This window comes from Protomyctophum bolini (assembly GCF_963924005.1).
Source record: "Protomyctophum bolini genome assembly, chromosome: 21".
NCBI lineage: Eukaryota > Metazoa > Chordata > Actinopteri > Myctophiformes > Myctophidae > Protomyctophum > Protomyctophum bolini.
Genome location: NC_137882.1, coordinates 33,379,877 through 33,392,376, shown reverse-complemented (window position 1 = coordinate 33,392,376; position 12,500 = coordinate 33,379,877). Strand labels below are relative to the sequence as shown.

General features: G+C 41.4%; 1 protein-coding gene across 1 annotated transcript; it reads right to left on the bottom strand.

Annotated features, from left to right (window-relative positions):
• Positions 1-2,205: 2,205 nt before the first annotated feature.
• Positions 2,206-11,078, bottom strand: LOC308335994 (extracellular calcium-sensing receptor-like; the record flags this gene model as incomplete). The annotated part of the gene is made up of 8 exons (XM_080793237.1): positions 2,206-3,116; positions 3,203-3,326; positions 3,403-3,630; positions 4,686-4,961; positions 5,219-5,364; positions 5,590-5,806; positions 10,597-10,660; positions 10,966-11,078. The coding sequence occupies 8 exons, from the start codon at positions 11,076-11,078 to the stop codon at positions 2,206-2,208; spliced, it is 2,079 nt and encodes a 692-aa protein (XP_080649363.1).
• Positions 11,079-12,500: the final 1,422 nt, after the last annotated feature.

The following is a 12,500-nucleotide window of genomic DNA, read 5'->3' as shown; positions in this document are numbered from 1 at the left end:
TTCAGAGTTTGGAGCAAATAATAAAGTGTGTTAGTGTTCTTCAGTTATAATAATAACATGACAACAATACACAACTAAAGCAGTGTGCGCTGATGGTCTTAAACAGTGCAATGTCACGTTGTCTCGTCTGTATGACGGTGACGTCACGTAAATATCCTTGGTATGTTAACAGCGATGTCACTGACTAATCCTTGGTATGTTTGTCCTAGTTGCAGCGCATGTGTTTTATTTGTTTATGTTTTTTCCCACGGCTCGTGTTGTGTTGTGCTACTCAAACACTAGCGGATTATCAATCATTCTTTGTCAACATTCAAGTAGAACTACCAGAAGTACAACCCAGGTAAAATAATGTGTCATTATAAAAATATATAAATTATGATTATAGTTCACTTCCTCCTCCGGATGGCTTTTCACATTGCAGCAATCCGTATCCGAGACTTAATTGATTGTGATCCTGGGTACGGTTGGGCGATCCGCTCCCGGGAACAGTACGCATCATTCACACTACCACAACATCTGCCCAGTGGTCCCGAGTGCGCACCCGGGACCATAGTGTGAATCGCCCCTAAGTCTGCCCGCTCCTTAGAAGCCTTTACGTCTTTACTTAGAACCCATCTCTTCTCCCTGGCTTTCAATGATGTTTGACCTAATTAACCTGTGTAATATTTCTGTTGCTTTGATGTTGTTTTACAGCATAGTAAATAGTAACATAGTTTGTGTTGATTGTATGCTTGTTTCATGATCATGATTGATTTGATGAGATTTGATTGAAACTTTTGCGTCATGACGTCACTGAACGTCCGTCGACCTCCATGAACGTCCTGCAGTTCCAGCTTTGGCCAGAAGGGTAGCGTGGTTTTAATGTTGGCCAGCCACTCTGGGGGCGTGGTAAAAGTGGGCCGGCTGTACAAGGACTAAGCCTTACAGACCACATGACAACCAACATATTCTACATATCCACACTGCCGGGTGGAAACCGTGTCCAAACCGTCTTTACTTTTTTATTATAATAATATCTCTTGTATGTTTTGAAATATGTTTTTGAAAATATTAATCCATTGAAACCAGAGACCTTCACAAAGTAATGCTACCGATACATAATTTGTCTCTTACTGTACATACTTCATACTTCTATTATTACTTGTGCAAGCAGAGCGCGCAAGTAATCATTTCGCTTGGTCTCTTCAAAGTGAAGCCAAGTTTTTTTCAACCGTAAGTCTGTGCCTGGTTTGCTGGGACCAGTTACAACATTACGTCATCGTTGAGAACTGGGACCAGAGTACATGGTGTGTATACGTATGTAACTGGTCCCAGTTCTCAACGATGACGTAATGTTGTAACTGGTCCCAGCAAACCAGGCACAGACTTACGGTTGAAAAAAACTTGGCTTCACTTTTTGGAACCAAGTAACCACAGTATACTGCTAATCAAATTACAACTACATACTCTGTATGTAGTTGTAATGTGATTTGTAATTTGTAAATCTGTGCCTGGTCTGCTGGGACCAGACTACACAGATGACCATATCTCTTACGTCATCACTGAGAGCTAGTCATACATATACACACCATGTACTCTGGTCCCAGTTCTCAACGATGACGTAATGTGGTATCTGGTGGGACCAGATTACACAGATGACCATTTCTGATGACGTAAGTCATACAACATTATGTTTCTGGATTGTATAAAAATCACGCAAATGTCAAAAAGTTAACCATTAAGCTTAACGTCGTTGTAGTATATAACAAACTAAACCAAACAGAACTTTAGGATAAAGGACAGAAATCCATACCATTTCAGAGAAGAGAATTTTTCTACAGAACTGACTACGCAGACTACTTTCTCTCTCGAAAGTACTTGCGCGCTCTGCTTGCGCACTAGTAGGCCATTTATGGCCTACTAGTGTGCAACAAGCAAGTATGCACTCGGCAGAGTGCAGTTCTAGTTATATTCTATTTTGACCCACAGATAATGGAGAGGTGCACATGGTTTATTGTCAATATATCTCTAACATCAACAAACAGTCTTTAAGGGAGGGTAATAAACTTCTCCTTTATCACAGATAATAGACGTTTGTATCTCTGACTAGATGTAGTTTAATATGGTAGAAAACAGACTATTACTAACAAGGTTATCAGCAATATATATATCCAATACACGTATTGTAATAAAATACACATAATGTGAATTTAAAAATGTCTGCTTCTACGTCTTGGTGGCATGACCCATGATGGACTTCTTAGTGTTTCTCTCAGGTTTCAAAATTATTAGATAACACTTTGGTCCAAACAGCGCCAGCAAAATGCCCAAACTAGATGCTAAAATAGCAAACACCTCCACTACATCTGCATATTTGCCTGGAGAGCTGATATATGCTGGTATGAAGGCTATCCACACGGCACAGAAGATCAACATGCTGAAAGTAATTAACTTAGCTTCATTGAAGTTGTTTGGAAGATTCCTTACCATGAATGCTAGGAGGAAACTGATGAGTGCTAGTATGCCAATATAACCTAGTAACACCGCGAAACCAACTGTTGATCCAACATTGCACTCATAGACTATCTTTTCAGAATAGTATTGTGTGTTTTTATGAGGAGTCGGTGAGGCAGACACAAGCCAGGCTGTGCAGATTATTGCCTGGATTGAAGTAAGAATCAGAACTGTTCCTCTCTGCTGCATAGGACCAAACCACTTAATGATGTCTGCACCACCAGGCTTGGAGGCCTTGAACACGGCCAGCACCACCATAGTCTTTACCAGGATGCAGGAGACACACAGCACAAAGCTGATCCCAAATGCTGCATGCCTCATCTGACAAGTCCAGAGTCTGGGACGACCAATGAACAGGAGTGAGCACAAGAAACATAGTTTGAGTGAAAGCAAGAGTTGGAAGCTGAGTTCTGAGTTGTTGGCACGGACCATGGGCGTGTCTTTATGATAAACAAAGATCCCCAGGACAATAGCACAGACAAATGTTCCTAGCACTGACATGGTTGTTAAGGAGATCCCCAGGGCCTCATGGTAGGACAGGAACTCAATGCTCTTAGGGACACAGTGGTCACTCTGGGGACTGGACCAGAAGTCCTCTGGACACACGGTGCACTCTGTAGAGTCTAACAAATAGGACAAGATTAAAGGGACAGACACGTATCTTCTTATAACCTTCTGTACATACTGTAGCTACATTATGTAACCCTACCTGTCTCATTGCTGAACTCTCCCTCAGAACAAGCAATGCAGTCGTAGCAGCAGACAGGTTCTCCTTTCCTTCTGGCCACACGGGTTCCAGGAGAACAGCTCTCACTGCACACCGACCGAGGAGGCTGCAGAGGAAAGTAAAAATAATCAGTTTAAATATAAATTTCATTCACATTAAACATTTTAGAAAGTTGAAATTACTTTTGCGGATTGAAAGTTCCAGAAGATCCTGTCTTCATCGAGGGTGAGTTCTTCATCTCCGGAGGCTGTCATCTTGACCACACCTACGTTGTGAATATTTGTGCTTCCATCAGGGAGCCACGCCCAGTTCAATATATCGAATATTGGTAAAGCATCACCATTCTCATCAAAGTATACACGATCACCACTAGATGTGGTGAAGTTGACCTTTTCCAAGTAATAGAGAAGCTAGAAATGGTGATGAGCAGCATCATGAAGAGCAAGAGACGTTAAAAACATACTTAATGGTCCTATTATGTGCCCAAGTCACGCTACACACTATTTGGGGATTTAAGCATTGTGAAAGGGGTGTTCCTGTTGCTGAGTTGCTATCTTCCGCCACCAGCCTCATTACTAAAACATAATGTGCTCTAATCTATACATTATGCATTGCCTTTCAACAAAACCATCTTCATAATGTCACCCACATTTGTTGAGCATTAGGAGTGAGGAAGACTATTTAAAATACCACATTCAGAAGAACATGTAATTACCACCTGCCCCCTATACTTGAAGGCCTGCAGCACGTTCCATGACACGTTCTGTATTTAGTTAGTGCTTTAATTACCTTACTATTTTCCTATGATTTTGTTATATTGTTTTCCTCGTGTCTTAGTTCCAGTTGGAGTTTCCTTTGAACTTGTGTACTCTTATTTTGTACTACGTTTTGTCTCTTGGTTTCCTCCTTGTCCTGTTAGTTCCCCAGCCTATCCCAGTGTTGATTATTAGAACTTAATGTTCACCTGTGTTTTCCCTGTGTTTTTATACTCCCCTGTTTTTTCAGTTCTTTGTCAGATCATTGTTGTACGTCACTAGATTTATGCTCCTAGTGAACTCCTAGTACTTTTACTCCCAGTGTTCTTGTTACTCCTTGTGTTCTCCTCGTGTATGGATTTTGGTGAATAAACCGCCTGCAATTTCGACTGCTCTGCATCTCTGCCTTTGTCCTGCGTTTGGGTCCTAACCCTCTTGATTCACACCGTGACACCTACACACTACACATACATTATTTTATACTAATATGTATTTTTTTCATGTATACATTTAACTATCCAATTACAAATGTTGCCAAATAATTCACGTTTGATTGTTATGATTTCTTTTAAATATGGCGAGATTAATTTTTTAAACTGTTATAAAGTCTCACCTGCACAAATAATAATGTTGTTGTTTCAAATGTGGTGTTTTTAAATGTGCAAATAAACAATAAATAATCCTACAGGTGAACTGAATTAATATCCCACCTGCCATGGCTGTATTGTCTGCAAACTGGCACAGCTGTGCCCAGGGAAAGGCCCTCTTCCTGGCACACACTGCAACATGTCATGGAGGGCGTGGGCCAGAGCATACACAGCCTTGTATATATTATACTCTCCCCTGAGATCAGACACATCCAAAAATGTAGTTTCTGCCGTTCCCAGGTCCTCTTGTCCAGTACAAACCCTTCCACCAGCGTCCACCCACTCTGGTGGAAGGGGTAAAAATTTACACCAGAATGTGTGTTCCCAAAACTGCCTCACCTGAAAGAACACAATTCATTCATAAGTAAAACGGTAAATACAATGAATTGATTAATTTATTGATTACCGGTATTCACTTCATGCACAGACTAAGTTTGCAGATAATACAGTGGTACAATTATACAATGGTGCAAAAAGGATAACACAAAATGTCCTAAGGGCTTGTGTCCATTGCGGTCCTGTGTATTCAATTAATTGAGACATTTAAAGACATACAATTAAATAAATATACAATCAAATTAAACAAAAATACTTACTATGTTATCCTCGTCATTGTCAGGACGTATTTTTAACAAGTCATCTTTTAAACCTGGTATCTCTCCACGACGGATGGCAAAACCCAGGGTGCCTCTGAGGTATGGCAGGAGGTGAGGAGACTGGAGATGAGGATCTGCCACCCAACCTGAAGTGGCAGGTAAGATCCATAGCAGACCTGTCACATTCTGCTTAACCACCTGTTCATCGTTTTGAAAGAAATGAAAGACATGTCTTTCTTTCAATACATTCTCATTTTAGATTATTCTAATTACGAATCCCTAAATTAACATCCTCCACAGATGTATCGTAACACAAACCTCATCCAATACATTAGACATATAGGTCCCGTATCCAAACATAATGACCACACGAGCTGTGGACGTCTTCATCACAGTGACGATCCTCTGGAGTTTATCCAGGTCATTGTGGAAGGGCAGAGCCTCTGAATAAGCCACACAACCCAGACCAGACTGGTCCAGGCCAGACTGGAACAATCGGGCGGCGTCACGGCCAGCATCATCATCACTGAACAACAGTCCTACCCAGGTCCACTCGAACCACCTCATAGTCTGGAGCATAGCTCGCACCTGAGTGGATGAGGAATGGACGGAAATGTACTTAGGTTAGATCATACAGTACATGGGCAAACAGCGGCCGAGGGGCCACATGCGGCCCCCCATGTTCACTTATGTGGCCTGCAGGTTAATATTGGAATACTGTTATATTATTGATTTCAGCTAACATGCAAACATGACCCGCTTTAATCTATAATGGTCAATATTAGTAGCATAATTACAATTTAAATTCTGTCATTGTCAGGCGGAGGGGGGGGGTTGGATGGCAGGAGGTTGTCCTCTAGGGAAAAAACTAAAAATGTTTGTACCCCCTCATTTTTATGTTCTCCCATAGGCGAGATATTGTATGTTGTGACCAACTGCTTCTGGTATGAACAATAAAAAACTATGAATAAAAAAAAACAATTTTAATTGTCTTTTTATGTCCAATGCATTTGAATTTAAATAAGTTTGTTTTAAGTTAACATAAGTATAAATAAATGTAATAAAAATGTTAGACCTACTTTTCAGGATTAGCAAATCCTGAAAAATAGCAAATAATAATTCAGGAGTCTGTAGAAATATAGTGGCCCTCTGGAGTTAGTGTGGAAATACAGTGGCCCTCTGGAGTGAGGGTAGAAATATATTGGACCTCTGGAGTGAGTGTAGAAATATATAGTGGCCTTCTGGAGTGAGTGTAGAAATATAGTGGCCCTCTGGAGTGAGTGTAGAAATATAGTGGCCCTCTGGAGTGAGTGTAGAAATATAGTGGCCCTCTGGAGTGAGTGTGGAACTATAGTGGCCCTCTGGAGTGAGTGTAAAAATATAGCGGCCCTCTGGAGTGAGTGTGGAACTATAGTGGCTCTCTGGAGTGAGTGTAGAAATATAGCGGCTCTCTGGAGTGAGTGTAGAAATATAGTGGCCCTCTCCTACATCAAAGTTGCCCACCCCATGGTTCGAGTATTCCAGTATCTGAAACATTAACTATTAGATACCAACACATCTATTGTTATAGAAGTTCACCTGGAAGACAAAACTTGGCATTGTTCTGAAGAAGGATGGGAACTGAGTCCGGTCGCTCAGACAGGAACAACCAGCAAAGTAACTTATCTGGAAAAACAGAATAAAAACAAATACAAAAGATCTATTCTGTAATGTACTAGATCTTTGAAAGGTATAGATGTCAGCGAGGAACAGACCAATAGAACTGGACTGTAGGTATTCATCAGTGCGTCTGGTACCCTCAGGGCAGTACTACTCAACCCGCTGCCCCTGATTAATGTATCTGCGGCCAAGAATTGAAGTATAATATTAGTTATTTTCATTGTTTTGAACAAGATTTTAGTTATTGTATTGTAAAAAGTTGTATGGCCTGACAACTTAGTATTAACCACTTACTTTATTACCTGTGATAATCTGTTCGTTATATGTTCTCTTCACATTTTGTGAATGAAGCCTCATTTTGGTCTTCAACCAGCCAAAATTCTCCCACCTTCTCCGCTCCCTCCATTGACTCTGATGCTAGCGTCCAAAGCAACCAAAGGTATGGCATCCCCATATCTTGCAAGTCCGATACAAACACGGGTATATTTTACCCAATGTAAAATATTCCATACAAAATATTTCTCATCAAAATATATTGAAGTACAGCAATACATGCATGCAGGGGCGGCCTTAAGGATCGGGAGGCCCCGTTCATGACATCATCATTTTAATAATTCATAATTATTTTTTGTCAGTGTGTATTATCGGACTTCAAAGCATGAACAGCATACACAGCCAAGTAGAAAATACACAAAAGCAGCTTGCTTGATTAAACATTTTTTTTACTTTAAGGTATATAACTGGAAGGCAGCATAGGCTATACAATGATGCAATCGCAACTGTCAGCGCTGCTAGTGCTAGATTATTTAAATTAGATTATTGTCCGTTATTTTCCATTACCCGACAATTAAAACCCATTTTTTAATGCTTGCGCAAGTTGGTTACATTGTATTAGGGCTACTGCCTACCGTCATTGCATTATCACGGCCCGGTTAAAAACGAGAATGATACACACCATGAACTGACCATAGACAATATCCCTTTTACAGCTCTCTCACAATTGCCAGCCTATACACATAGGACTGGACAGAAAGAGATTGCAGAGAGTACAGACAATATGCCATACTATTACTAGGCTGTTCTGCGCTCTGATGCCCTCTCCACGACCACGCACCGTGGCGCATGAACAACAACAACAACTCCACGTGGACCCACGACGACCCACGTATGAATTAGATCGTTTATAAGAAATGGCACGGCGGCCATCCTTGCAGGCAGTGACAGTAACAGAATGAGAATCCTGTAGGCTGTAACCTGTTCATTTTGGGGGGCATTCAGCCTGTTGTTGATAAAGAATGATACTATGAAACTTAACAATTCATTAACTAGTACTCACCTAATGACGCCGCCACGGAGGATATACCATGTTTAACGTAATTGCATTTTTTATGAACTTTGGCTAAAAGCATGTTGTTGTTATTATTCCACTACCACCCGGCACTTCTAGTCGGGTAGACTTCCTCTTCCTCAGTGGTTAAAAATAAAAACTACTTATAACAATACTTTTATTTCTTAAGTGAACTACAGGATGTAGTAGACGCAGGATGTATAGTACATGGTATAGTGGGCTTGGAAGGATAAATAAATCACACAGAAGGCAGGAGAAATAAACTCTGCAGACAGTCGCGGCTTTATTATTTTTAAATCTTGCCAACAAAATGGGGAGGCCCCTGGAGGCTCGAGGCCCGTTTCAATTGAAACGATTTAAACATATATAAGGCCGCCACTGCATGCATGGCAACTTGAGCTACTCTTCTTCAATATTTCATCATGACTCACAAAAACAACAAAAAATAGATATCATGGTGCGGGCCTATCATGGGGGGGGGGGGGGGGGGATCTGTGAAAAACATGCATATTAGTTTTTAAATACTCCTTGAAAAAAGAGAAATTAAGTTGGGAACTTCTCCTTTGGTCCACCAATTCCTAAGACTTGTGAGAATGGTCCAGTGTATACAAATATAAAAAAGTGAATGTTAACCAGGAATGTGGGCAGGGAAACAAACCTACCTTCTATGATGTCACTGAGCATCATGAAGGTACTGAAAGACCCACCCACCTCAGACATCAGCAATATGAAAATTGCAAAAAATATAATCGCCCGGGTGAAAATCACCCGTGTAGTGTTCTAGGGTTAAAAGAAATGCACTGACAGGACCAGAACTGTCAAGAAAAATGATGTCATGATCATGGCCATAATTTGATCACACTTTCAATAGCTGCTTTTAACCCTCCACTGTGTGGATTCAGAATGACCAGGTCATAAGCGTACATAAGGTGATTCATGATAGTTACCTATAAGACAGCCTGTATTGCACTAGATAGATCATCCATGTATGTACAATGTGCTTAGATATGCCACAACCGGCCCAGGCGGTGGTGTAACCGTCTGGGCACCCGACTGGTGATCCAGTCGCAGTGTGCCGCGGGTTCGACTCCCGAGCCCGACACGGCCTTTACTGCATGTCATCCCCCCCATCTCTCTCCCATTTCCTGTCAGCCTACTGTCTGTCCCTTCAAAAACCAATAAAAGGCGTAAGCCGCAAAAAATATCTTAAAAAAAAAAAGATATGCCACAACCAGCTTCTGAAACAGTTTGGTTTATCCTGTCAAAAGCTCAAGAAGTTTCAATTTAGCAAAGGAAGATAGTGGAAATACTGTAGCTGGCAATCATTTCCTTAATTGCAAAAATGCATAACACTGTGCCGGATTTATTTTTTAATCTGAAAGTAAAGACAAACATTTCCAGATGTACAAACATGATTATTTCCAATACTGTGGAACGGATGCTGACCAGAGAGATTTGGATGTGCTGTTTGAGAACTTTACATACCATTGTAAATTCAGTAGAAAGCAGTGCATTGTCAGAAACAGAACAGTTTAGTAAGGGGCATATGTCAATGTGTTATATGTAAATGATCCTGAATAGATATTGTTCCTCTGCTGGACACTTATTTTCAGTAGCAAAGCAGTAGCATTAACATTAGGCTAATCAGTGAATTAAACCTGCAGGGAAAACATGCATTTTCAGAAACATTCAAGAACAGATCAGTAAAGTGTGAAGAGTTGGAATGGCACATCTGTAGGTCTGTTTAGTTTACCTGCCTTTTCTTTAAGGACAGTCTATAATTGTATAGAGGTGATTGATGCTGTACCATGAACCAACATGCCTGTAAAACAGGCTAAGTGCAGTTACTTACCACTTTCACTTAAAACAAAAAAGGGGGGAAAAAGACAGAATAAGAAAGAAAAAAGAAAAGCTCAGAACATGTCACACTGTGACCTTGTTGATCGGTTACACTAGCATAATGAAGAAATAGGGCATTAAAAAAGCATTACAAGTTGAAATATGGAGACACAAGGTTTCTTCTCGACAGCAACGATTATGTCTTTCAAACTATAAAAATAAAAATACAACATTTTATATTTATCATATTATAGATTTGCAAATAGCCAAGTAATCAAAATTAAATAAACTAGGCTATTGTGAAAGGGGATAGGAAACTTACCATGGGCACTCTGTATACACCTAATATTCTAGAGATGGTAATAGAACTTTTTGAGGTACTAGGACCCACAATTCCAAGTACTGGAGGAGACCCAACACAGCTCTGATCCAGTGTAAACTGCTCCTCTCTCCCACTGATCAGTGACAACGCTGCAGGGACTGCAACTCCAAGCGTAAAACAGGTGTCATAGATACTGTATCCCAGAGTCACATTGGGGAGCAGGCTGGGGTCTCTGTTGATCTCAGTGATGGCAAAAGCCATGGTCTGTGCGTATCTGAACAATTCAGTGCGAAAACTAAGACACACAATTACACTGTAGCCTTGAATATCATTGCTGTCGGGCAGAAACCTTGTATTTCCATATTTAAACGTTCTGTTTAATAAATTACTTCTTGTGCTATTTTTGAAGAAAATATTTAAGTGAAAGTGCTTGTGACTAAATAATATCTACCCTAGATCCATCCAAACACATGTTCTGAGAAGGTTTCCACCCGACAGCCTATATCTTTGTAGAAATATACACATCAACTAATCATGTTTCTATACATCAAAACAAGGTGTTGTCTTCGTGATACTCACCCACTGCAGGAGGGCTTCTGTTCCTTGGACTGCGTGAACGTCAGCTCAGGGAACACAGAGGAGATGTGGAATGGAATCAAACCACCCAGAAGCACATCTCCAGCCTTGTACATTCCTCCATGTTTTAACTGTGCCTGTAACTCACAAGAAGAGGAAGAGGATGAAGACAAAGGAGAGAAGGAAGAGAACATCATGAAGTATGAAAACAGTTGTATGTCTGAAGAAGTCCTCATGACTGTCCTCCTCTGTCTAACTGCCCCTCCCACCTTCTCCATCCAGTGTCCAGTTGTTAGGTTTTATACGCATGCAGTGCTGTCCCCTGTGCCAGATGACGACATTACGTAATCTTCCACAACACCGATCTGGGCCTTTAGGCACACACAGAGGCAGAGCGTAACATATATAGGTATCAGTGGTGGAAAGTAACAAAGTAGAGTTACGTTCTGTACTTAAGTTACATTTTGAGGTATTTGTATTTGTCATTTCCAATGCTTTTACTTCTACATCTCAAATCCCAATATGGCAATATTATACTTTTACTCCTCTACATTTATTTGGAAACTTTAGTTACTTTGTAGATTTTGATTATTATTACAAAACATACATTAACCACTTCAGCCTTATATACATTTCGGCCATTTGAAAATAGCCGATTGCGACGCATTGTGAGCTTGTAGATCAGCTATTTTCAAAAGATTTTGAATTTGAAATGGGCCATATTCTATATGATGAGTATGCTACTTATCCTTTTGGTACATTAAGTACATTTTGATGCCAATAATTGTGTACGTTATGAGAGACAATGAGATCCGTAATAAACTTGCAAATCGATTCGCAACATTTCGCCTTAGTCAGTGGCAGGTTGGTGGTCAGCGGTGGTCAGTGGCAGGTTGGTGGTCAGTGGCAGGTTGGTGGTCAGTGGCAGGTTGGTGGTCAGTGGTGGTCAGTGGCAGGTTGGTGGTCAGTGGTGGTTAGTGGCAGGTTGGTGGTCAGTGGCAGGTTGGTGGTCAGTGGTGGTCAGTGGCAGGTTGGTGGTCAGTGTCAGGTTGGTGGTTAGTGGCAGGTTGGTGGTCAGTGGTGGTTAATGGCAGGTTGGTGGTCAGTGCCAGGTTGGTGGTCAGTGGCAGGTTGGCGGTCAGTGGCAGGTTGGTGGTCAGTGGTGGTTAGTGGCAGATGGTGGTCAGTGGCAGGTTGGTGGTCAGTGGTGGTTAGTGGCAGATGGTGGTCAGTGGCAAGTTGGTGGTCAGTGGCAGGTTGGTGGTTAGTGGCAGGTTGGTGGTCCGTGGCAGGTTGGTGGTCAGTGGTGGTTAGTGGCAGGTTGGTGGTCAGTGGTGGTCAGTGGCAGGTTGGTGGTCAGTGGCAGGTTGGTGGTAAGTTGCAGGTTGGTGGTCAGTGGCAGGTTGGTGGTCAGTGGCAGGTTGGTGGTCAGTGTCAAACCGAACTCAGCTTCTTTTACACAACGGTAGAGTCTGTTCTCCTATACGGCAGTGAGTGCTGGACCCTGAAGCCTGAAGCCAACTCTGCAGAAGTCTCTA